The 26,315-nt window shown below is 43.2% G+C and overlaps 1 protein-coding gene across 8 annotated transcripts in view; it reads right to left on the reverse strand.

The window, feature by feature from the left end:
- LOC144495117 (neurolysin, mitochondrial-like) overlaps positions 1–26,315 on the reverse strand; it is a 43,426-nt gene that overhangs the window by 11,159 nt on the left and 5,952 nt on the right. For 7 of the 8 annotated variants that reach the window (XR_013498217.1, XM_078215041.1, XM_078215039.1 and 4 more), the window contains 7 exons: positions 20,690–20,797; positions 20,337–20,439; positions 17,833–17,993; positions 14,146–14,281; positions 12,053–12,419; positions 4,075–4,276; positions 3,058–3,244 (listed from right to left, as the gene is read on the reverse strand). Coding sequence is in view for 7 of the 8 variants with exons in the window: in XM_078215041.1 (XP_078071167.1) it covers positions 3,058–3,244; positions 4,075–4,276; positions 12,053–12,419; positions 14,146–14,281; positions 17,833–17,993; positions 20,337–20,439; positions 20,690–20,797 (1,264 nt within the window). In the remaining variant the exon portion in view is untranslated. Of the gene's footprint in view, positions 1–968; positions 1,409–3,057; positions 3,245–4,074; positions 4,277–12,052; positions 12,420–14,145; positions 14,282–17,832; positions 17,994–20,336; positions 20,440–20,689; positions 20,798–26,315 lie in introns of those variants that run through there. The other variant, XM_078215045.1, reaches the window with a different exon arrangement.

Raw genomic sequence — 26,315 nt, forward strand, 5'->3', positions numbered from 1 at the left:
GCATACCATTTGAATGTCTGCTTTCACAGCAAGAAAGAAATACTAAAAAGGACTTGATCTCAAAATATTGCTTGGAAAAACCTATTAAAATCTGCACTACCCAGCGCAAGATGAATTTTTAGTTGATATGTAAAATACATTTGATGGAAACTCTGGAGCGTAGTACCATGAATATGCAATTCAGTCCTACCCTTGGGTACTTTGCATTGGAATTTCAATGTGATGTACATTTATGCCAAAAATCCATCCCCTCTAATAATATCAGAAATATTACAAATTTAGGGTGATGAGATTCTATCAGGTATTTGAACCTACCTCTTGGTTGGTAGTTGGAGTTCAGAATGGAGCTTTCAGCATTTCCCACTTTGCAGAAAATACATTCGTCATAATGCCCCAAAAGAGGCACCTACTTGGCCTAACACAGAAAATGCTGGAAAATCTCAGCAGGTCTGACAGCATCTGTGGAGAGAGAATAGAGCCAACGTTTTGAGCCTGGATGACCAGACTTGAAACGTTGGCTCTGTTCTCTCTCCACAGAGGCAGTCAGACCTGCAGAGATTTTCTCGTGTTTTCTGCTTTTGTTTCAGATTCCAGCATCCGCAGTATTTTGCCTACACCTACTTGGCTTCCTATCCTCAATTTGTTCAAACGTCACAAATTCCTTATCTGTAAGAATCTGTAAGTTATGTGAAGAATGCAGAGGGGATTCAATATCATGTACCAAGAGATTAATATTAATTTTTTTGGTTCTTCCTTTGCATTAAAAATGTAACCAGCGCTTGTACAGGTGTCAGCTTCAATTACCTATTCGGAGCCTTCGGTTCAGTCTATCAAATTGCCATCCGGGTCATCTTTGTTTATTTATACTTTCACTTGATTCGTGAACAACCAAATTGCTCATGGATTACTCGGTATTCTTTTTGTGCCAACTTTCTTCCCTGTTCCATTTCTGATGGCTTGGCTCTCCTGTTGGTTTATAATTTCATGGCATCAGTTTCCCGCTGCCACCTGCTTCCGAGAGGCCATTCTTCATGCAGGAGCCAGAAAATCTGTATAGGCAGACTGTTCAATGAGAATGGGGAGGGGTGAACTACAATCCCAAATCTCACCCATTCATCACTTAATGTTCACATACATATACTTGTGAGCAGGGGGTCACTAGATGGTGAACAGTTGCAGGAATCCTTGCTTGGTCTTTTGTGCTGCTTTCAGGAAACTACAAGCTCCTTTGTTGGGTTTTCTTAAACTGTGCTATGATGAAACTAGTGACAACCAATCTTAGCTCAGTTAGTAGCAATCGTGTCTTTGAGTCAGAAGGTGTGTGTTCATGCCCCATTATCAAGGCTTGAGCGCAAAATCAAGGCTCTGGGGCAGTATTGATGAAGAGCTGCACCTAAGGAAGTGTGATCTTTGGACGAAAAATTAAATCAAGACAGATCTTTAAGATGTCACCGGTATTCAAAGATGATAAAGTAGTATCACAGCTAACATTTTTCTCTCAGCCAACACCACCAAAAACAGATCAATTAATCATTCGCTGGTGGAGAATGGTTGACACATTTGCAAATGTGTACTGTAAAAGTGTTTCTGCACTTTAAAATATAGTTAATCACATACATGACACTACATTAATTACTTACACTGTAACAGTATCAACAGCCAAATTAAGCAAAACAAAATATTGTTATCCTGTGGAGGGTGCAAATGTAAATGTTAATTCCCACCTGTTTCTATATATTCTTTTCTTCCCAATTGTCTTCACTCCTCTCGTGGAGTGGATGACTGCTTACCATAGGCATTGGATACACCCTTTGCTTATGCACCCAGGAATCTGCGGAAGCATCAGTATTCATTCCCGATCCTTTTCTGACCTCCCACTTGCCCACGTGTTTACATAAGGTGCCGGGAGTACAGCAAACCATTTTGTGTCTTCAAATTGGGAAATGGTGAGGATGTTGCCAATTGTCGTGCTAACCTATACTATATCAGCTAAATCTGTACAAGCTAGGAACCAAACTTGGCATCTTTTTTGTCTGTTTAACTCATTTAAATAACTCATGGGGCCTTCGAAGAAGCCCTGTAAACCTACCTGTTTGATGAACTAACTTTGGAAGGTGACAACATGTTGTTTGCTTATAACTACACTGTAACGGGATTATTTATTTAATTATTACCACCCTCCCCACCCCCTAACCCCCTCAAATCTCGGTTCCCTGCTTTTATCAAGGGGCTGCTTTTTATAAACCTAAACAGCGAGTGGAAGGCCTCACAATTGAGTGTCCTCACTCAAAATATGCAATTATGTACCTTGCCATCGAAGGATCGCTGGAAACAATTCTAACTAATTTTATCCCCCCCCCCAACCCAGAGGCACTGAGGCCAACTTTAGGAATATATCTTTGCTCTGGTTGAGATTATCTCATCCTCCACTGGCTGTTTACTAAAGCTGGGATCTGGTGTTCTGCATGGCTTTGAACCATAACATTCGGTGGAATTACCCACATGTTTAATACAAAAAGTTCTTCAAGGGTAGCGAATGGAATTTGTAGTAAGAATCTGAGGGCTGATTTATTTTAATGAAGGGTTGACCAGCTTTAGAAGACTTATTTCTTTAAATATGATATTCCAAATGATAACACATCTAAATGATCTTTGCCCATGGTAATATAGTGGCTATGGTACTGTGCGAGTAACTCAGAAAACACAAGTTCAAATCATGAAAAATGTTTGAGAAAGCTGTTGGAATCGCATAAAAATGAATTGTTTCACTAATGTTTTTCAGTCTGGCCTACACAATGTAGTTTTATTTTTAATTCACTCTCAAGTGGTCTGGCATGCCTCTTAGCAACAGAAACAATCACTACACGCTAGGCCAGCAACAGTTCAAAAAGGCAGACCACCTCCTTGGGGTAACTAGTGACGGATGATGAATGCAGCATTTCCATATTCTGAGAAAGCGTTCTTTTACCTCATACCAATCAAGTATTACTGCCACTTGGAGAAGCATTCCAGTACAATTGGGAGTTACAGTTCACCTTTGTATAACTCGCTTCTTACCAGCATTAGCTAGTCTCGATCGAATAAGTTGCTCAAGTAAATCATCCGGAATAGGATGCCCACTTTTATAATGACGTGACATTCTCTCGAGTGGTTCCTTCTCCCAAACCCAGTTCTCTAACATCTGGGAAGGGGCTTCCACAAAATCTGTCTCCACATTAGTTCCACTGAACATGGCAAAATCTGCCTGCAAAATAAATTGAATTATCAACATGTTAAATTATGTTGGCTGTTTAAATAGGTTATAGAAAATCACTGCATCATTTTGAACATTTAAAGTGAGAATGGCTTTAAAACAAATAAACAAAGCAAGCAAGCTTTGGAACAATGAAACCAGATGTCAAACAGATATTCTGGCAGGTAGTCCAGAGGGTGGTAATTGCTTTTTATTTTTGAACTTAAACAATGATATGGTTTCACAGGTTTTGTTAATCTATTTAGGGGTTGTCCAGTTTCTCACTTCACATAATGTTCCCACTTTCGGGGACATGATCCGTACAGGATTGAAACATTGAGCCTATGATCCTGTCAATCTCAATCAGAATCACACAAGTCTGGTAGTTCTCACATGATCGGGCAAAGATAGGTGATGCCATATCGTTCAAATGTGAACAGCAACTGCCCGAACTCTTCCACTGGGCAGAGAAGCAAAGCATCTACGGTATCACTCAAATTGGAGATATCAGCCCAGAGGATTAGAAATTGAATAAACAGATTACTAAATGCTAATACAACCAAAACTAGCTACACTGAATAAACAGTTACAACTGTCTTTCAGAAACAGTGGGAAGTTGAAGACAGATGAAGCAGGACTTTATAAAGTCCATTTGCAAAATTCATGCAATATCCCAAAATACTTTACAAACAATGGAATTTATTCCCCAACGGCAGTCACCGTAAACATGACACCAATTTTGCATGGAGAGCAAATTAATAAATTACCAGAGCATCAGTGATAACATTTTCTGGCGGGTGGTAGAGCCAAAACCTAGATTGAAAAAACTGTAAAGCAGGTACCTGGGCACAGATCTGGTGCATTACATGACCAAATTCATGGAAGTAAGTCCCAACCTCCTCATGCCATAGAAGGGAGGGAGCTTCAGGTGTTGGTTTGGTAAAATTTGCTATCATAGCTGATATTGCCATTTGTCTGGTTCCATCGGGTCGTAGACATCCAGGCTGGAGATCAAAACAAGCTGCATGCCCATATTTACCATCTCTGTAACAAAATTCAAGACAGTAACTAACTTTATCATTTTAATCTTATAATCATAACAGAGTCAAATCAGGCAAGAGACAGCTTGTAAACATGAGGGCCGGAATTTTCCGGCCGTTCACGCCAGCGGGATTCTCTGGTCCCACTGCAGTGAATGAAGATTTGGCTGAGTGTCAAATTCTCGGTCCTTGCCAAAGGATATTATTAAACTAGAAAGAGTGAAGAAAAGATTTACTAGGATGCTACCCGGACTTGATGGTTTGAGTTATAAAGAGAGGCTGGATAGGCTGAGACTTTTTTCTCTGGAGCGTAGGAGGCTGAGGGGTGATCTTATAGAGGTCTATAAAATAATGAGGGGCACAGATCAGCTAGATAGTCAATATCTTTTCCCAAAGGTATGGGAGTCTAAAGCTAGAGGGCATAGGTTTAAGGTGAGAGGGGAGAGATGCAAAAGTGTCTAGAGGGGCAATTTCTTCACACAGAGGGTGGTGAGTGTCTGGAACAAGTTGCCAGAGATAGTAGTAGAGGCGGGTACAATTTGGTCTTTTAAAAAGCATTTAGATAGTTACATGGGTAAGATGGGTATAGAGGGATATGGGCCAAATGCGGGCAATTGGGATTAGCTTAGGGGTTTAAAAAAAAGGGGTGCATGGACAAGTTGGGCCAAAGGGCCTGTTTCCAAGCTGTAAACCTCTATGACTCACTTGCAGTGGCGGCGGAGCGTGAATGGCTGGAAAATTCCGGCCAAGGTCACTACTTTGTGTCATTGCAGTAGAATAAATATTATTACCATTGACATAACAATATGTCTTTATAATGAGGTCTTTAACATCCATACAAGTCCTCAGGCACTTCATAGAGACATAATTAATTTTTCATCACATATAAGCATACGCAATAGGATGGTATAATACAGAAGGACATAAATAACCTCATCTTAAAGTCATTGCAGCAAAACTCTTCACATCGCTAAATTTTTAAAATAATTGCACTGGATGTACTGAATATTGAATCTACTATGAGGAATTATATACTTTCATTAATCACACCATCATTTTCCTAATTACAACCTTCTGATTATAATAAGTAGCACTATTTCTAATTGTGGTGATATACATCACTTTGCTGAAATCTAAATATTGATCTAAGTAAGTCAGATGCAAGTAAAGCTGTTTTATGCTTTTTACATAAAATACATAGCTTCTCATCATGTCTGCACTGTTGATGTTGATGTGAATTGTCAGAGATTGGAGTGACGCAAGTACTGTAAGACTTTCAATGTGCTGTGTCATAAAATCATGAAGAGAATCTGGGCATGTATTCTGTCTTAGCCATTCCTGCAGGAAGAGATGTTTCCCATAGAGAAAGGGCTACAAACTCTCATGTCAATTCCCACAGGCCATCTAAGAGTGGCATTAGAGCAAGTTGTTGGCTTTTCAGTCAAGAATGATACGTGAGAATGGCTGTGCTATGTCTCTCCCACACTGAGGACAAAGCAAAGAAGCCTTGTTGCAGTCAATCACATCTCCACTTTTCCCAACCCCCAGACAACCTTTCTGGGACCCCATTTATGGAAGGAGCAAACCCCCCACCCAACAGGACTACAGCAGTTCTGAATGGAGAGGCCAAGTGGCTGTCGAGGCTGCCCACCTTGGGTATAAGATGAAAGTGCAAACCTGGCCAAATACTTAGAGGGGCTTGCAGTGCCTGAGACTATCATTCCAGCTTTGATGGACCTTCACTGGCAGGGCACATGCAGGTCTCTGCTTGACAGGAGTCAGACATATCATTGAGGATGAGAGAAGCACCACTTTGTCCTCACTGCAAATTATCATCATTCTCCTACAGGGTCAGGCCAATGGCTGCAGCCCTCTGCCATTGAAAATGTGCAACCAAACGGTTAGATAAGGGGAGGCGATGGTCTAGTGGTATTATCGTTAGACTATCAATCCAGAAACTCAGCTGATGTCCTGGGGACCTAAGTTTGAATCCCGCCATGGCAGATGGTGGAATTTGAATACAATAAAACAAAATCTGGAGTTAAGAATCTATTGATGACCATGAAACCAATGTCGATTGTTAAAAACTAATCTGGTTCACTAATGTCCTTTAGGGAAGGAAATGTGTTGTCCTTACCTGTTCTGATCTACATGTGACTCCAAAGCCACAGCAATGTGGTTGACTCTCAACTGGCCTCGGGCAACTAGGGATGGGCAATGAATGTTGGCCAGCCAGCGACGCCTATATCCCATGAATGAATTTAAAAAAACATAATGGTGGCACAACATCATTGGCGTGACTTTGCACCCATTGTGAGAGACCCCACCACCTGTTAGTCTCGCTCATCCCCAAAAAGAGAGGCGATCAGGGCATCCCTTGCTCAATGACCAATTCTGGCTCTGTCCACTGCCCAGCATTCTTCCTCCTTCTCCTCGACATCGTCAGGCCCATCACCCTCCTCAACCTTCTCCACATCCGAGGAGATCTGGTGCTCGTCCATATCCTCCAGGTTTAGGTTGTCTGCCCTCTGCAGCGCTATGTTGTGGAGAGCATACCCTCTGGGGCCTGTATTGTAGGGCACTAGCCCAGACCAGGCACTGGAACTGCATCTTCATCAGTCCAATTGCCTGCTCCACCAGCACACGCATTGAAGCATGAGCCTCATTATATCAAGTCTCCGCTGGTGTTTGTGGCCTCTACACTGGCATCATCAGCCAATCCTGAGTGGGTATCCCTTGTCCCTGAGGAACCATCCCTCCAGCTACCACTCTTCCTCAAAGACAGCTGGAATTTACAAGTGGCCCAAGATGTAACTGTCATGGGCGCATCCTGGGAAATGGGCACACACCTTCATGATGCGCAAAATGTGGCCGCAGACGAGTTGGACGTTGAGGGAGTGGAATCCCTTGTGGTTCCTGAATGGCACCATATGCCGCCATGGTGACTTAAAGAGCCACGTGGGTGCAGTCTATCAGACCTTGCATTGGGTCATCCCTGCTAAGTGAGCAAAGGCCATTGACCTGGTGCCCTGGCTTGCCTGGTCCCAGTCAAAGTTGATAAACTTTGCAGCCCTGGCATAAAGGACATCTGCCACCTCCCTAATACATTTGTGACTGGCAGACTGGGAGGTGCCACAGATGTCCCCTGTGCTGCCCTAGCATAAAAGTTCAGTAAGGGCCATAGGCATTTGGTGTCCTCCAGTTCCATGCAGTGTCAGCCCATGCAGTGTGTGGCAGAGGTGATCCACTATCCCCCAGAACAAACACAGTCTTCTCCAGCACTGCAGCTCAGACAACTGAAAGTAGGAACATCGATGCTGGAAGATTTTTGGTTGACACTGTACCTGGCGTTGCTTCTCCATGTGTGGTCCTGCTCCCTGAACAGCTGCATGCTGCAGGTCCTGGCCATGTCTGCTGCTGACATGGCATTTGACCTGCACAATCCCAATCAGTAGAAAGGCCAACTCAACAGGCTCCATGATTCTTATGAATCATGCATTGAGAGAGAACAACACCATGAGCACTGAGGAGTCGTCAGAGTGCCCCGACCCTCAACGCACCATGCATCTGTGACTTCCACCTGGTGTGAATTTCTGTTCTCTCTCACACCACCTCCTCTGACACTACAACCACATCCTCACATAGCTTCCTCTGTGCTCCAGCAGGATGAATAGTATTGATCCTCTATTGTCTCATGGCATCTGACCTGCACGTTCTGCACACCCCCAAAACACTATGTCCCAACCCTGCTTCTCTTCACTGATACCTCCAGGCTACCCTTGCAGCCTGGCCTCTCCCAAAGTAGGACCCCAGGACCTCATAGTCGCACCCTGTACTGCCCCTCGGTTATGGCTGCCTCCCACCCAGTTTGTAGCTCCAACAAGGAAGGGCACCCACTCAGCTACTGTTTGAACACTAACTTAGCATGGAGGAACTGGGAAGTGATGCCTGCTTGGCAACCAGCGCATCCCCTCAGAACAAGGGGCAACCTGATATGAAGGGAAGGTAAGACAACTGAGTGATGCACAGACCCTGCCCGCCCGATGGCGACACTGACCCTTGCCCCCAGCCCCGAGCAGTGCTTGTGCGCACCCTCAGCATTTTTGCTGGTGCTCCTTGTGTGTTGGACTGCCTGAGAAGTAATGGCTGCCAAGTGCTCCCCTCCGATATCCCCCTGAGCGGGGTCAGTTCCAAGTTCATGCTTATGTAGAGCTGTTGTAAATGGTGCCAATGTCATGCCACGCCGGTGCCAGTTGAGTATTTGGTACAGGCTCAATATCCAGAGTGAGTGTTCACGAATGATATGCTGATACATTCAAATTAGGTTTGTGCCATTCCTCGGCATGTTCCATATCTCCCCACCGGCAAAGTTAGATCAAAATCGGAAAATGTGAATTTTCCGTTGAGAATCATGCTTTTCCGAATTTTCCACTTTTTGAGCCTGCCATTTCTGCGGACAGAGAGAGTGGGCTCAAGATCCCGCCCAACATCTATTTGCTATACTGATGTGACAGTAAATTTAAAATTCATTCATGTAGTGTTAGCTTTGCTGGTAAGGCCATCATTTATTGCCCATCTTTATTTGCTCTTGAGAAGATGCTGAGTTCTTTCTTGAACCGCTGCATTCCATGTGATGAAGATATCTTCACAGTGCTGTTTGGGAGTTCCAGGATTTTGACCCAACAACAATGAATGAATAGCACCATATTTCCAAGTCCTGGATGATGATGAGCTTCCTGGTTGTCAGAGTTGTAGTCTTCCAGGTGAAGAATATTCCATCACACTCCCTACTTATCCCTAATGTTGATGGCCCAGTTAGGTTTCTGGTCAATGATAACTCCAGAATACTGAAAGTGGGGAATTCAACTATGAAAATTTTACTGAGAGGACAGGCTCTGTCTTGTTGGAGATGGTCATTGCTTGGCCCTTCTGACAAATGTTACTTGCGACTTATTAGCCCATGCTTGAATGTTGTCCAGGTCTTGCTGCATTGGGCATGGATTGCTTCATTATCTGAGAAGGTGCGAATAGAACAAAATACTGTGCAATCATCAATGAACACATCCATTTCTGACTTCATGATGGAGGAAAGATCATTGATGAAGTCAATGAAGTAGCTGAAGATGGCTGGACCTAGGACACTGCCCTGAGAAACACTTACAACGATGTCCCGGGACGGAAATTACTAACCTTTTTAAAAATTATTCATTTGTGGATCACAGGCATCGCTGGCTGACCAGCATTTATTGCCCATCCATAGTTGCCTGAGGACAGTTGAGAGTCAACCACATTGCTGTGGCTCTGGAATCACATGTAGGCCAGACCAGGTAAGGATGGCAGATTTCCTTCCCTAAAGGACACGAGCGAACCAGATGGGTTTTTTCAACAATCGACAATGGTTTTATGGTCATCAGTAGATTCTTAATTCCAGATATTTTTTATTGAATTCAAATTCTACCATCTGCCATGGCAGGATTTGAACCCAGGTCCCCAGAACATTAGCTGAGATTTTGAATTAATAGTCTAGCAGTAATACCACTAGGCCATCACCTCCAACAACCACAACCATTTCTTTGTGCTAGATGTAATTCCAGCCACTGAAAATGCTTTCTTCCTGATTCCAACTGAGTTCAATTTTCCTGGAGATCCTTGATGCTGCAAATGCTCACTCTCATCTCACCTCTGGCATTCAGCTCTTCTGTCCATGTTTAGATCTGCAATAAGGTCTGATGGAATCCAACTGAGCATCATTAAACAGGTTATTGATGAGTAAGTGCCACTTGTTGGCACTATCAACAGCATCTTCACATTAGACTGATGAGGTGCTAATTGGCCAAACTGAATTTCTCCTGCTTTCTGTAAACAGAAATTTTGCTGGGTATTTGCTCGGTTGTAGTTATACTGAAATAACTTGGCTGGAGCACAAGCCTTCTTTGCTGCTGCTGGCGTGCTGTTAGAATCTATAGCCTTTGCAATATCCAGTCCACTCATCCATTTCTTGATATCATATGGATAAATTGAATTGGATAGAGACTGGTTGTAAAGGCCTCAGTCTTGTTTCTTGCATTCACATGGTGGGCTATGCCATCATTGAGAACAGGGTTATTAATTGATTGTCCACCATCATTCACAAATGCATGTAACTGGATTGCAAAGCTTTGATCTGATCCATTGGTTATGGGCCACGAAGCTCTGTCTATAACATGTTGTTTCTGCTATTTAGCATGAATACAGTCCTGTCCTACAGCTTCACCAGGTTGGAACCTAATTTTCAGATACGCCCACTGCTGCTCCTGACATGCCAACCTGCACTCATTGAACCAGGCTGTTCTCCAGCCTGATGGCAATAGTTGATTGAGCGAAGTATGCTGTGTCTTGAGGTTACAGCTTGTGCTGGAATAGAATTCTGCGCCTTCTGATGGTTCACAGTGGCTCATTAATGCCTAGTTTTGAGCTGTTAACTAAGTTTTGAATCGAAGCATTTCAGCACGATAGTAGTGCCATGAAACACAGTGTCCTCAGGACTAAGATGGATCTTTGTCCCCAGAATGATTGCCAATACTGTCATGGTGCATTGGTGACAAATAGAATTTTCTTTCATGTTGGTTCTCTCACCATCTGTTGCAGGCCCGGTTTGGCAGATATGCTTTCCAGGGCTTGGCCTGTTGGTCAGTGCAGTTGAGTCACTCCTGATGATGAACAATGAAGCTCCCCACCCAGAGTACATGCTATGTGCTTGCTAGTCTCAGTGCTTTTTCCAAGATGTGTTTAACATGGAGGAGTAGAACAAAGAACAATACAGCGCAGGAACAGGCCCTTTGGCCCTCCAAGCCCGCGCCGCTCCCTGGTCCAAACGAGACCATTCTTTTGTATCCCTCCATTCCCACTCCGTTCATGTGGCTATCTCGATAAGTCTTAAACGTTCCCAGTGTGTCCGCCTCCACCACCTTGCCCGGCAGCGCATTCCAGGCCCCCACCACCCTCTGTGTAAAATACATCCTTCTGATATCCGTGTTAAACCTCCCCCCCCCTCACCTTGAACCTATGACCCCTCGTGAACGTCACCACCGACCTGGGAAAAAGCTTCCCACCGTTCACCCTATCTATGCCTTTCATAATTTTATACACCTCTATTAGGTCACCCCTCATCCTCCGTCTTTCCAGTGAGAACAACCCCAGTTTACCCAATCTCTCCTCATAACTAAGCCCTTCCATACCAGGCAACATCCTGGTAAACCTCCTCTGCACTCTCTCTAAAGCCTCCACGTCCTTCTGGTAGTGTGGTGACCAGAACTGGACGCAGTATTCCAAATGCGGCCGAACCAACGTTCTATACATCTGCAACATCAGACCCCAACTTTTATACTCTATGCCCCGTCCTATAAATGCAAGCATGCCATATGCCTTCTTCACTACCTTCTCCACCTGTGATGTCAGCTTCAAGGATCTGTGGACTTGCACACCCAGGTCCCTCTGCGTATCTACACCCTTTATGGTTCTGCCATTTATTGTATAGCTCCCCCCTACGTCAGTTCTACCAAAATGCATTTTGGTAGACTTCATGGTACTTGGAGTCATGGACTGAGACTTCATGGTACTTGTAGTCAATGTTGAGGACTCCACGGGCTATTTGCTCCTGACTGTATAACACTGTGCCGGGACCTCTCCTGGGACTGTCCTGCCAGTGGGACAGGGCAAACTGCAGGGATGGTGATGGAGTTGGCTGAAATGACTTAAGATTTCAACAAGATTTAACATTCAAAGATGTTAAATGACATACCTTGGATAGAGATCGAGATAAAATTGACCCAGAATATCACATGTGGCAGCATCCTGGACAGTGTACAGTGTTACACTCTTATGCCAGGTGTGAGCATTCCTTGATTGATAGAAAATCAGTCCCAACAATTCCTGGTAAATGTCCATTAATGCTGCAGTTACTACTTCCATAGGGAAGAACTCCTTCAGATAATTCTGGTCAACGGAATATTTGATTTTCTCAGTCTGTGTCATATAATAATCCATATCCCATGCATTTATCTTGTTGTCAAACTCGAATCCACGCTCTTCGCATTCTTTCTTCTTTAAATCGAAAATGAATTGCCTTTCCTCCTCACCTAAAGGTTTCAATCTCTGAAATAATTCATCTGTCGAGCAAAAGTAAAGAAACAAATTATAAGTTTGATTTTGGATTGCAAATTACACTGCAATTACACACACCCAAGAATAAATTTCAGACTGACATTCTTGGTGCAGAGCACTGTGTGGTGGGAGTGTTTATCAGAGATGTGAAGATCAGCTTGCTAGACTCTTAGTTCACATTATTTCCTCTCTATTATAATGAATGGACAGAAATTATTCAGGCTGCAAATCAGACGTGTGGACTGCAATTTCTGAATTCCCATGCTTCTGTTGTGCAAAAGCACTTCTTGCAAGGTGAATGCAGCACAATGCACTGGCTGAAGCAGCAATGTATAGAATTAGAAAAGCTCAAAGCCTTCCATCATGAAAATATCACATTCAGTTACCCTTTCATACCCTTTTCCAGATAATTATCCAACCATCTCTGTCCACTACCGAGCAAAATTCATAGAAGAATCATAGAAACCCTACAGTACAGAAAGAGGCCATTTGGCCCATCGAGTCTGCACCGACCATAATCCCACCCAGGTCCTACCCCCATATCCTGACATATTTTACCCACTAATCCCTCTAACCTAAGCATCTCAGGACACTAAGGGACAATTTTAGCATGGCCAATCAACCTAACCCGCACATCTTTGGACTGTGGGAGGAAACCGGAGCACCCGGAGGAAACCCATGCAGACACGAGGAGAATGTGCAAACTCCACACAGACAGTGACCCAAGCAGGGAATCGAACTCAGGTCCCTGGAGCTGTGAAGCAGCAGTGCTAACCATTGTGCTACCGTGCCGCCCTTTAAGCTTTCTTTTTACACTCCCTTTTCTGTGTTTGAGGTTGCGTTTATGACTATGCTCAACAAATTCAGTTCACCTCAAATTTAAAATTTGAATCTATATGTTTAAATCTGTCCATAGCCTCACTCCTCTGACCTTTTTCTCTGTCCTTTCGTAAACCCATTTATTTTGCTCTGCCACTGCTGCCTGTACCTTCAGATCCCAAAGTCCCTTTAATGTGTTTGGGCCCCAGACCTCATTACCCCTCCAGGTTCCTCGCCCATAATTGTAGGACCCTCTTTAAAATCCACCTTTTTGACCAAACTTTGGTCTCCTTTCCTAATATATCCTTCTCTGGAATAGTAACCATTTTCTGGACCATGCCTCTGTGATGTGCCTTAGAGTGTTTTTCTGCATTAAATATATTTTGCAAGTGTAAAGTTATTGCTGTTAATCTTGTTGACACCCATTAGGAATATGAACACTAAGTAAAATAACCTCTACTTTTACTGCCCGTCTTTGCGACTTGGGTGCCGAACCTCAGTTATCAATTTAGTTGCCCTTCAGTGCACCCGCTCCATACCTGGATGTCTCTCTGATAACATGGTGACCAGAAACAATAGATAGTGGTCTAAATTTAGGCTGCACCAGCAGCCTGGACAAACTATAATTATTTCTCCAGATCCGTACTCTACTCACTTAACTTTGATGCTATTTGCCCACTTTTTTTGCTTTTTCACACTGTGCTTCCTAACTGATATGAACCTTAAATCTAAAGCAAACACTTGTCACATTGGTATACACAATAGTAGGAAAGAGAAGAACTTGTCAAACAGATTATCAGCCAGATAATGGGAAGCTGTGATATTTTAAATTCCATTAGTTGGCTGATGAATACCTCTCAGAAACAATCTTAAATCTCAGTACTCCATTAAATTTCAATTAAAGGAACACACCTAAGAATTTGGAAACATTTTGTACATTTTTGGCCATGTTCATCTCAAGCACAAAGTCAGCATGTGAACTAAAGCCCAATAATTGTGCTGCCTTTGCTCGAAGTGGGATCAGCTTTTCAAGAATTCTTGTGTTTTCCTGCCAATAAAATATCATGAGAATTAATTTCATAAATTTTCCAAAAGCACATTTAAGTTTTCCTCCTCAATTTTAAGACATTTAATGGTAAATAATGCCTGCCATCAAAACATTTTTCAATTTATTTAAGGAACAAGAAGAATTTCTTTCAATTTTCCACTGGATCTGCACAGATTTATGGTCATTGCACAGTGATCCTTTGAAATCAACTTGCATTTATACAACACCTTTCATGTAGTAAAATATCCCAAGCTGCTTCACAGCAGTATCAAACAAAATCCGACATCAAGTCAATGTAAGGAGGTATTAGGACAGGTGACCAAACGCTTGGTCAAAAGGATAGGCTTGAAGGAACATCATAAAGAAGAAGAGGAAGGCGGAGATGTATAGGGAGCGTGGAATTCCAGAACTTAGAGCATTGTTGCTAATGGGTGCAGTGATTAAGAAGGGAGATGCACAAGAGGTCAGAATTGGAAGAGCATTAAGATCATGCAAGATTGACAGGTTCGCAGAGATAGGAATTTGAAGTTTAAACAAGGGGAGGGGTGGGAGAGAGATGAGAAAGCCAGTCTAATATATGACGTTATGATCCCTACTGAGGTTGAGAATAGATACAATGACAGCAGGAACTAAAATATACAATTCTGCCATCCTGTTTCAAAATGGAGGGAAAGCATTTCATCCCGTAGTCTAACATCCCGTTAGTCTAACATTTGCTAAGACCTGTCCCAGAGATTTATAGTAATAAATAGTCCTTAATTTTAGTTTTAATCTTTTTATTGTTTAGATGCAAATATAGCAGGAGTCTGGCATCCTGTTTCAAGATAGAGGGAAAGTACAAAGGAGTGCATGCATTGTGGTAGTCTAATTTAGGGTAAGATCTGTCCCAGTAATTTATAGTAATAAATACTCTTTTAAGAATCACAAGCTTCCCTACAGACTATTAGGCTAAGTAAAATTACTCCATGTTAAATTCATCTTTGTGACCAGCTGGCACACTGGTGACAACCATAAATAGACTCAGGCTAAATATGAAATCTGTCAGATAAAATTTCATGAAGTGGAAAACTTGTGACATTTGCATGTTACATAGGCTTAAAAAAATCCCGTTAATTATAAACAGCACCATCTTGAGCTTCACTATCTCATCTGATTGTTTTTTAGAGATTTGTTTTAAACCCTCATGTCCTTGTGATGTAGGTACACCACTGTGCTGTTAAGGAGTGATCTTGATTCAGCAACAGTGAAGCAACAGCGATATGCTTCCAAGTCAGGATGGTATGTGGCTTGGAGGGGAATTTCCAAGTGGTGGCGTTCCCTTGTGTTTACTGCCCTTGTCCTTCGAGATAGTAGTGATCGTGGGTTTGGAAGGAGCTGTCAGAGGAGCCATGGTGAGTTCCTGCAGTGCAACTTGTAAATGGTATACACTGCTGCTACTGTGCGTTTGTGGTGGAGGGAGTGAATGTCTGCGGATGGGGTGCCAATCAAGTGGGCTGTTTTGTCTTGAGTGGCGTCAAGTTTCTTGTGTGTTGTTGGAGTTGCACACATCCATCACACTCCTGAGTCAGTAGGTGAGTTACTTGCTGCATAATTCCTAGTCTCTGATCTGCTCTTGCAGTATTTATATATTTAGAAAATTCATTTACAGGATGGGCAATATTCATTTATTGCCGATCCCTAATTGCCCTTCAATTGGGAGGGCATTTGAGAGGGCTGTGGATCTGGAGTCAGATGTAGGCCAGACCAGGTAAGGATGGCAGATTTTGGATTTGGATAGGCTGAGCGAGTGGGCGAGGATCTGGCAGATGGAATATAACGTTAGCAAATGCGAGGTTATCCACTTTGGAAGAAATAATAGTAAATTGGAATATTATTTAAATGGAGAAAAATTACATCGTGCGACTGTGCAGAGGGACCCGGGGGTCCTTGTGCACGAATCGCAAAAACTCAGTCTGCAGGTGCAGCAGGTGATCAAGAAGGCGAATGGAATGTTGGCCTTTATCGCGAGGGGGATAGAATATAAAAGCAGGGAGGTCTTGCTGCAACTGTACAAGGCACTGGTGAGGCCACAACTGGAGTACTGTGTGCAGTTTTGGTCCCCTTATTTGCGAAAGGATATATTGGCCTTGGAGGGAGTGCAGAGAAGGTTCACCAGGTTGATACCGGAGATGAGGGGTGTAGCTTTTGAGGAGAGATTAAACAGATTTGGTCTGTACTCGTTGGAGTTTAGAAGGGTGAGGGGTGATCTTATAGAGACATATAAGATAATGAAGGGGCTGGATAGGGTAGAGGTGGAGGGATTCTTTCCACTTAGAAGGGAAACCAGAACTAGAGGGCACAGCCTCAAAATAAGGGGGGGCCGGTTCAGAACAGAGTTGAGGGGGAACTTCTTCTCTCAGAGGGTAGTGAATCTCTGGAATTCTCTGCCCATTGAAGTGGTGGAGGCTTCCTCGTTGAATATGTTTAAATCACGGGTAGATAGTTTTCTGATCGATAAGGGAATTAGGGGATATGGAGAGCAAGCGGGTAAGTGGAACTGATTCGCTTCAGATCAGCCATGATCTTGTTGAATGGCGGGGCAGGCTCGAAGGGCCAGATGGCCTACTCCTGCTCCTATTTCTTATGTTCTTATTTCCTTCCATCAAGGAATTAGTGAACAAGATTGACAGAGCTTCATAGTCATCTTTAGATTATTAATTCCAGATTTTTTTTATTGAATTCAAATTTCACCTGGATTTGAACCCGGGTCCACAGATCTTGCCCTGGGTCTCTGGATTACTAGTCCAGTGACATTAGCACTGCACCACTGCCTCCCCGACTTATATGGCTAGTCCAGTCAGTTTCTGGTCAATGGTAACGTCCAAAATGTTGATAGTTGGGGATTCAGTGATGATAATGCTATTGACTGCTAAGGGGCAATGATTAGATTCTCTCTTGTTGAAGATGGTTCATTGTCTGGTATTTGTGTTGTACAAATATTACTTGCCACTTGTCGAAGCCTGGATATTATCCAGGTCTTGCTGTATTTGGACGTGGACTGCTTCAGTATCTGAGGGGTCACAAATGGTGCTGAATATTGTACAATCATCAGTCACTTCAAACCTTATGATGGAAAGAAGATCATTGATGAAGTAGTTGCAGATAATTGGGTCGAGGACACTACCCCGAGGAATTCCTGCAGTGATGTCCTGGAACTGAGATCACTGACCTCCAGACACCACAATCCATAACCAACTTCCTTTGTGCCAGGTACGAATCCAAACACAGTACTGTTGGAGTCCACTCTCAATTGTCATTTTAGAAATCTACACCGGATTTCAAAATCTATGAATTGTGCCCCAATTTAAATTCAAGCATTTTACTCCTAAATGATCATTTACAAGCATCAGTTCAGTGACTGCAACATAGAACAACGACAATTTATATTTAAATAGCATCTTTAACATAATGAAACATCCCAAGGTGCTTTGGCTCTGAATAGTCCAGTGGAAATTAATTTCTGGAAATTAATATCCATTTAATCTTTTTGCAACGTTTCAACTTTGTCTTACCTCTTTACATTTGGAATTAAAAGCTATGTCCATTTTTCTTCTAGTTTCAGGGACATAACACTCTTTAACGATGGGCTTGTAGTCAGGGTACTTCAAGGTCACCTTGTATTTATTATCATCAGTTTTTTCCAAATCATCAAGAAAGTTATCTGTGAGGCCCCCTATGAGTAGCAGCCAAACCAATTTTTACAGTTGCACACGGCAAAGCAGATTATCAGAACATATTTAGATCTTAACGTAAATGAAAATAAAACATCATCATCAATCGTGCTCTGCCCAAAGGCAGGTCCTTGGTTTATTGTATGCCTTTTGTCAGTGATCATTTGCCACTGCCTTCTAGTTTCAGGGACAGGGGAAGGAGGCAGGTCCCAAGTCTACCTCAGCCCGAACGAGAATCAGACCCATGCTGTTGGTATCATTCTGAATCACATTCTAGCCATCTAGCCAACTGAGTTAACTGACTCCAAATGAATAAAAAAGCAATTAAACCAAACTGATCCTCTAACAATGGACTTTTGTGCTTTTAGGTCGTGAGAGATATGGTTACGTGCACCTTTGGTCATATTAGTAACATCTTAAAAATGTACTTCTTTATTCCCAAATTAATGTTGATTAATATATAAATATAGATGAAACGTCATAGCTGCAAAGGTATCCTTTCATTTGACTTGTTTGAATATAAGGAGGCATGAAATGTAAGTTCACAGATGACACAAGAATTGGTGGTGTGGTAAATAGTGAGGAATAAATCCTTAGATTATAGGATGATATGGACAGGCTGGTTAGATGGGCAGAAGAGTGGCAAATGGAATAGAACTCTGAAAAATGTGAGGTAATGCATTTTGGGACTGCTAGCAAGCCAAGGGAATACACAATGAATAATTGGACCCTAGGAAGAACAGAGGGTCAGAGGGACCTTGGTATGCATGTCCACAGATCTCTGAAGATAGCAGGACATGTAGATAGGGTGGTTAAGAAGACATATGGAATACTTGCCTTTATTAACTCAGGCATTAAATATAAGAGCAGGGAGGTTATGATGGAGCTGTATAAAACATCGGTTAGGCCACAACTGGAATACTGTGTGTAGCTCTGGTTGCCATCCGATAGGAAGGAAGTAACATGGTAACATGTGGATGTTACCTGGGCTGGAGCATTTCAGCTATCAGGGGAGATTGGATAGGCTGGGGTTGTTTTCCTTGGAGCAGAGAAAGCTGAGGGAGGACCTGATTGAGGTGTATAATATTATGAAGGCCATAGATAGGATGGATAGGAATGAACTTCTCCCCTTAGTAGAGGGGTCAATAACCAGGGAACATAGATTTGTTAAGGGGCAGGAAGTTTATAGAAGATGTGAGGAAAATCTTTTCACCCAGAAGGTCGTGGGAATCTAGAACTCTGCTTGAAAGGGTGATAGAAGTGGGAAACCTCACAACGTCTGAGAAATATTTAGATGAGCACTTGAAATGCCATAGTATACAAGGCTACGGGCCAAGTGTTGGAAAATGGGATTAGAATAATAAGGTGCTTGATGGCTGGCATGGACACAATGGGCCGATGGGCCTCTTTCTGTGCTGTTAAACTCTATGACTAAAGGGCTTTACACCACAGTGAGCGCCCATAACTTACCCTCCCCCTCCGACGGCATGTCATCCTGCCAGCGCAAATTGCTGATGACTATGCCAGGGGTGCGGAGGTGCCTGGAAGCCCCTGGGGTGAGAGTCAAGGCTGGTCATGTCACTCAGGGGCACTGCCGGGGGACACATGAAGGGGACAGTGCCAAGGGGGTTCTGGCAGGTGGGTTAACCCTGCTCCATTGGGGATGGTTCCCCTTATATGAGGTGGGAGGGGAGAGTCCTGATGCCCATGAGGGGCAGGGGGTGCCCCTGTGCTTGGGGGTGGGGTCCCGATCTCTGTGGCATGACGGGGGCACCTTAAATGTAACTTTGAGATTGGGGTGCCATTTAAAAAGCCCATCCTGATCTCAGAATCCCGCCTTTGTTGTCATGTTTAGGCTCCACCCCTCCAGCTGACTCTCTGATTCTTGTCAGCACTCTGAAATTGCACAGAGTGCTACTTAATCAGGCGAGCAAAGGCGTCTGTGAAACCGGCAAGACACAGCTTTTCTTGCCTGATCCAGCACCCTGTGCAATTTTGGGAAAATTCTGCCAATATTTTATTTACTTTTCGATTCTGTTTGCTTTCTTTCTTTGTCCATTTATCTCTCTGCATTTCTTTAATTTCCCCCAAAAATGTCTAGGACGAATTATTTCAACTGTTCACTTCCCAAATATGCATCAGAAAATTCAGTGTAGCATTATAAGACTTACTTCATTTTTTGCTGAAGTACAAACCCTAAAGGAAGCATTAAATCAAGTAACCTGGAAAGTAATCTCAACCAATCAAGACAGAATTGTTACTCCAAGCAGAATAAGTTTTCTCACCACCAAGTATATACATGCAAGAAAGTTACCCGCTACCCAGTCACAAACCATGGTTCATACCAAGTTCATCCCTGGTAAACAAAAGAACGGTAGTGTCCTCGATGAGATTGTTTTCGAAATCAATACAAAGCTCACTGATTTGCTTCTTGATGGTTTTGAGTTCCTGAGCAATGCAGAAAGGATAAAATGTCAGTCAGTGTTATCCAATGCTGAGCAACATAGATGTTTCTGCAATTATTACGCTTAATATCACAGACCTTCTGAACTCAGTAACTGACTATCTGTATAAAGCTATGGCACACGATTCCAGATGGCTCTCGTGATCCAATGTTATACTGCCAGTGGAATGTTAATGTATTTGTAACTCATTTATGTGTATTTAGTACAGAAGATAATCACACTACTGAACCTACTGATTGGACTTCTTTTGGCAGGTGTAAACCAGCTCTTCTTCCCAGTTTCAGCAGTCTCTCCATGTACCGCTTGGCCTCTGGTTTCAGGGTCTCAGGATCACATTTTTGCTGTAATTGTGCAGAAAGCAGGAATTTATTTCAGATCCTGAAAACTGGGATAGGTGAGAGTTGCGAATTCAAATAAAAATGATGCAAGAAATACAGAGTTATATTAAGCAGAGTGACACAGTGGGAGTAAACTGCACTTCGTAACAAGGCACTCAGTTCTTAAAAAATAGTCCAGTGCTTGGCAAGTTCTGCTTATGTTTTTCAAAATGGACACAACAAGCTCTGTTTTGTCCAACTGGAGAAGTGGTGCAAGCAGAAGATGTAATTCTGCGTTATGTACTCGCATTACATCACATAATAAAGTCCTACATTTGTACAGCTTATTTCATAACCTCGATTATGTCCCAGTGCTTTACAGCACTTATAGACTGCAGACATTACTGTAACATTGGAAACATGGCAGTCAAGGTCTACCAGGCAGCAATGTGATGATAACCAGATCTGCTGTTTCAGTTATGTCGATGGTGGGATAAATATTGGCTAAGACACCAAGAACTTTTGCTCTTCTTCAAATAGATCATAGCTACTTAACATCCTCCTGAGGGGAATTCGATTTAATGTCTTATCAACTCTGACTGTGTGGCACCCTGACAGTATTGCTCTAAAATGTTAGCTGAGATTTTGTCCTCAGGTTTCTGGATTGGCACTTCTAATTCAGAAATGAGAATGCTACCAACTAAGTCACGATTGACACCAAGGGCCGGATTTTTGCGGAATCAGGCAGACTGCGCAGATCTGTAAAAATGGCAGGCGGGACCAAGATGTGGAAGCCTTATCTCCATGTCAAACAGATCCAACAGAACCAACTCCAGTCTATCCAATCTCTCTTCATAACTAAAACTCTCCAGCCCAGGCAACATCCTGGTAAATCTTCTCTGCGTCCTTTCCAATGCTATCACATCCCTCCTATAATAGATTCCAGAACTGCAAACAATACTCTAGCTGTGGCCTATACATGATTTATACAGTTCCAGCATAACTTCCCTGCTCTTAAACTCTATACCTTGACTAATGAAGGCAAGTATACCATATGTTTTCTTAGTAACTTTATCCACCTGTCTTGCTACCTTAAGAGACCGGCGTACACGCGCACCAAGATCCCTCTGATCCTCGGTGCTTCCCAGTGTCCTGCCATTCACCATGTATTCCCTTGCCTTGTTTGTCCTGCCCAAGTGCATTACCTCACACTTATCTGGATTGAATTCTATTTGCCACTGATCAACTCATCTGACCATATCCTCCTGTAATCTAAGGCTCTTCTTCTCACTATTTACTGCCCCACCAATTTTTGTATCATCCATGAGCTTCCTGATCAATCTTCCTACATTTAAGTCTAAATAATTTATATAAACCACAAACAGCAAGGGCCCAACACTGTTCCTTGTTAGACCCCACTGGACACAGGCTTCCAGTCAGAACAACACCCCTCGACCATTACTGTTATGGGCTGTTATGATGGTTTTCTTGTTGTCTTTTAAAACTATCATTCCCGTCAAGTAGCCAAACAAAGTAACAGAGTGGTTCCAAGTTGAACTTTACTGTAGCGAGCCATAGGACCCTGAATGTCCATTCAGGGCATTAAGAGTGAGAAATTCAGAAATACATAGGCAATTAAAGATTCAGCTTTTATTACAAGTAATTAGCATATATCAATAACAAAATAGGAGTTATCTGTATCCAAATCATAGTTATGGTTACATAGTGCATACATAAGGGTATAATGTCCAATTAAAACTTGTGCATGTTAAATCGTTAAGAAATGATAGCCGTATCTCTGTCCAATGGTATCTCAACCTCCCTTTCCATTGTTTCTTGTTCTAATGGGCAGACATGAAATGCAGCTGCACATCATTCGATTAGATAATCCTTGAGTGTTATCTGGGCTTACTTTAATCAAAACCTGTCATTTGCACAGAGCTTTCCCTATGTGACTGAGTTCAGGTTGCAGCTTATGTGATTTTTTAAACTTGTGTGATTTTTAACTCTTTCAAACACCTTCTGCTTCCTGCCAGTCAGCTAATTCTGGATCCAAATTGCCAAATTTCCTTGGATTCCATGGGCTCTTATCTTTGCTATCAATCTCCCACATGGGACCTCATCAAAAGCCTGGCTGAAATCCAAGTCGATGATGTCAGATGCACTGCCCTTATCTACTCACCCGGTCACCTCTTCGAAAAATTCAATCAAGTTGGTCACACATGACCATCCCTTCACACAAAACCATGCTGACTGTTCTTGATTAATCCCTGTCTCTCCAAATGCAGATTAATTATGATTCTCAGAATTGCTTCCAATAATTTCCCTACCGTTCGAGTTAGACTGGCTGTCCTGTAGTTTCCTGGTTTATCCCTTCCACCCTTCCTGAAAAATAAAGTAGTCACTATAGTCCCAGATGACCATTGGCTGACTGGTGGTGATCTAACCAGAGGATCACCACACCTGAGGCCAGGGGCAAGGTTGAGAAATCGGGGCCTTCATGAATAACCTCAGCCGTTATGGGAACTGAACCCCCTGTTGGGCTTACTCTGCATCACAAGCCAGCTGTCCAGGTAATTGAGCTAAACCCAGTCCACTATGGCCAAATCATATCTGATCTTATTAAAATCAGCCTTACCCCAGTTTAGAAATTTGATTTCAGGCCCATCCTTGTCCTTTTCCATAACAATCTTCCGGCTCGGCACTTTACAGCTTTCCGGTCTCAACATCGAATTCAGCAACTTCGGATGATTAGCTCTACCCAACTTCAACCCCTTTGTTTTCATTCTAGTTTATTTAATTTTTTACTGTTCACCCTACTTTTTATTTCTTTATTGTCTTTCTTCATTTTTCTCCCCCCCCCCTCACTCTTTCCCCCTACTTTATCCCCCTTCCCTTAGCTTTTCTCCCCCTTATGATTCTAATGGAGTTATGATTGCTGTCCGCAAAATGCTCCCTCACTGATACTTCAACCACTTGCCCGATTTTGTTACCTAAAATTAAGTCCAGGACTGCCCACTCTCTTGTAGGACCTTTCACATACTGGCTTAAAAATTCTCCTGGATGCATTTTAAGAATTCTACTCCCTCTAAACCTTTCACACTATGACTACTCCAGTTAATGTTGAGGAAGTTGAAGTCCCCCACTATCATTACCCTATTACTTAGACATTTCTCTGAAATTTGCCTACACATCTGCTATTCTATTTCTCTTGGATTGTAAGGGGTCCTATAAAACACTCCCAGCAATATGATTGCTCCCTTTTGGTTTTTACGTTCCATCCATATAACTTCAATTGAAGAGCCTTCTAAGATAAAAGCAAATTACTGCGGATGCTGGAATCTGAAACCAAAAGAGAAAATGCTGGAAAATCTCAGCAGGTCTGGCAGCATCTGTAAGGAGAGAAAAGAGCTGACGTTTCGAGTCCAGATGACCCTTTGTCAAAACTAAAAGATATAGAAAGTGGGAGATGTTTATACTGCAAGGTGAGGGAATGAAAGGTGAATCATAGCCACAGAAACCAGAGGAAATGACTGCTAATGGCAGTCCACAGAGAGAATAAAGAGTGTGAATGGCCAAACGGCAGAGAAGCTGTAATCAGAGGGTAAGCTTTGACAGATGAGGATGTTGGAAATGCGGGGGGGGGGGGGGGGAATGGATGGGACAGAGATAAAATTTAGAAAGGGGGAAGCAAAGGGGGAGAAAAGGTAAGGGAAGGGGGATAAAGTCGGGGGAAAGAGTGGGGGGGAAGAAAAATGAAGAAAGACAAAAAGAAATAAAAGGTAGTGAACAGTAAAAAATTAAATAAAATAGAATGAAAACAAAGGGGTTGAGGTTGGGTAGAGCTAATCATCCGAAGTTGCTGAATTCGATGTTGAGACCGGAAGGCTGTAAAGTGCCGAGCCGGAAGATGAGATGCTGTTCCTCCAGTTTGCGTTGAGCTTCACTGGAACATTGCAGCAGGGCAAGGACAGACTTGTGGGCATGGGAGTGGGATTGTGTGTTAAAATGGCAAGCAATTGGAAGGTCAGGGTCCCGATTGCGCACAGACTGAAGGTGCTCAGCAAAGCAATCACCCAGTCTGTGCTTGGTCTCTTCGATACAGAGGAGACCACATTGGGAGCAGCGACTGCAATAGACCAAATTGAAAGAGGTGCAAGTGAAACACTGCTTAACCTGGAATGAGTGTTTTGGACCTTGGATGATAAGCATGGAAGAGGTAAAGGGGCAGGTGTTACATCTCCTGCGATTGCATGGGAAGGTGCCATGAGTGACGGGCGAGGTGTTGGGTATAGTGGAGAAGTGGACCAGGTTATCCCGGAGGAAACGGTCTCTGTGGAATGCTGACAGAGGGAGTGAAGAGAAGATATGTTTGGTGGTGGCACCACGCTGGAGTTGGCAAAAATGGCAGAGAATTATGTTTTGCATGTGGAGGCTGGTGGGGTGAAATGCTCTGGGAGGGGAGGGGGTGAGGCTTGCGGCGCAGGAGATGGACTGCACACTGTCGAGGGCCCTGTCGACAACTGTAGATGGGAATCCACGGTTGAAGAAAAAGGAGCACATATTAGAAGCACCACTTTGGAAAGTGGCATCATCGGAACAAATGTGACGGAGGCGAAGGAGCTGAGAGGAAGGGATGGAGTCCTACAGAGTGTGAGGTGTGAAGAGCTGTAGTTCAGATAGCTATGGGAGTCAGAGGGCTTGTAATGGATATTGGTAGTCTATTGCCGGAAATGGAGACAGAAAGGTCAGGGAAGGGAAGTGTCTGAGGTGGACCAGGTGAAGGCGATGGAGGGATGGAAACTAGAAGCGAAGTTGATGAATTTTTCGAGGTCTGGACGAAAGCATGAAGTGGCACCGAAATAGTCATCGATGTACCGGTAAAGGAGTTGTGGGAGGGGACCTGGGTAGGCCAGGAACAAGGAATGTTCCACAAATCCATAAATAGACAAGCGTAGCTAGAATCCATGTGGGTACCCATTGCTACTCCTTTGATTTGGAGAAAGTGGGATGAGTTAAAGGAGAAGTTGTTGAGAGATAGAACGAGTTCAGCCAGGCGGAGGAGAGTGGTGGTGGATGGGAATTGTTCAGGCCTCTTTCCAAGAAAGAAGCAAAGAACTCTCAGGCCGTCCTGGTGTGGGATGAAGGTGTAGAGAGATTACACATCCATGGTGAATAGGAGGCAGTTAGGGCCTACACACTGGAAGCTGTCAATATGACGCAGGGCATCAGAGGAATTCCAGATGTAGGGGGGTGGGAATGGACCAGGGGAGTGAGGATGGAGTCAAGGTAAGAGGAAAAAAGTTCAGTGGAGCAGGAGCATGCTGACAGAATGGGCCTACCAGGACAGTCCTTTTTGTAGATTTTGAGAAGTAAATTCCTTTCTTAACCAGCCCGTCTTGTCATTTGCCTATCTTTGTGGCTGTCTGTGACCTGTTTGTGGAGTTGGTAAACTTGACTCTATCACAGTCCGGCCAGCTTGAAGCAAAAATTGGTTCCAGCGTGGCACTGCAGAGTTAAGAAATTTTCTGACTCAAGCTAC

The sequence above is a fragment of the Mustelus asterias genome, chromosome 6, assembly GCF_964213995.1.
Source record: "Mustelus asterias chromosome 6, sMusAst1.hap1.1, whole genome shotgun sequence".
Classification (NCBI taxonomy): Eukaryota; Metazoa; Chordata; class Chondrichthyes; order Carcharhiniformes; family Triakidae; genus Mustelus; species Mustelus asterias.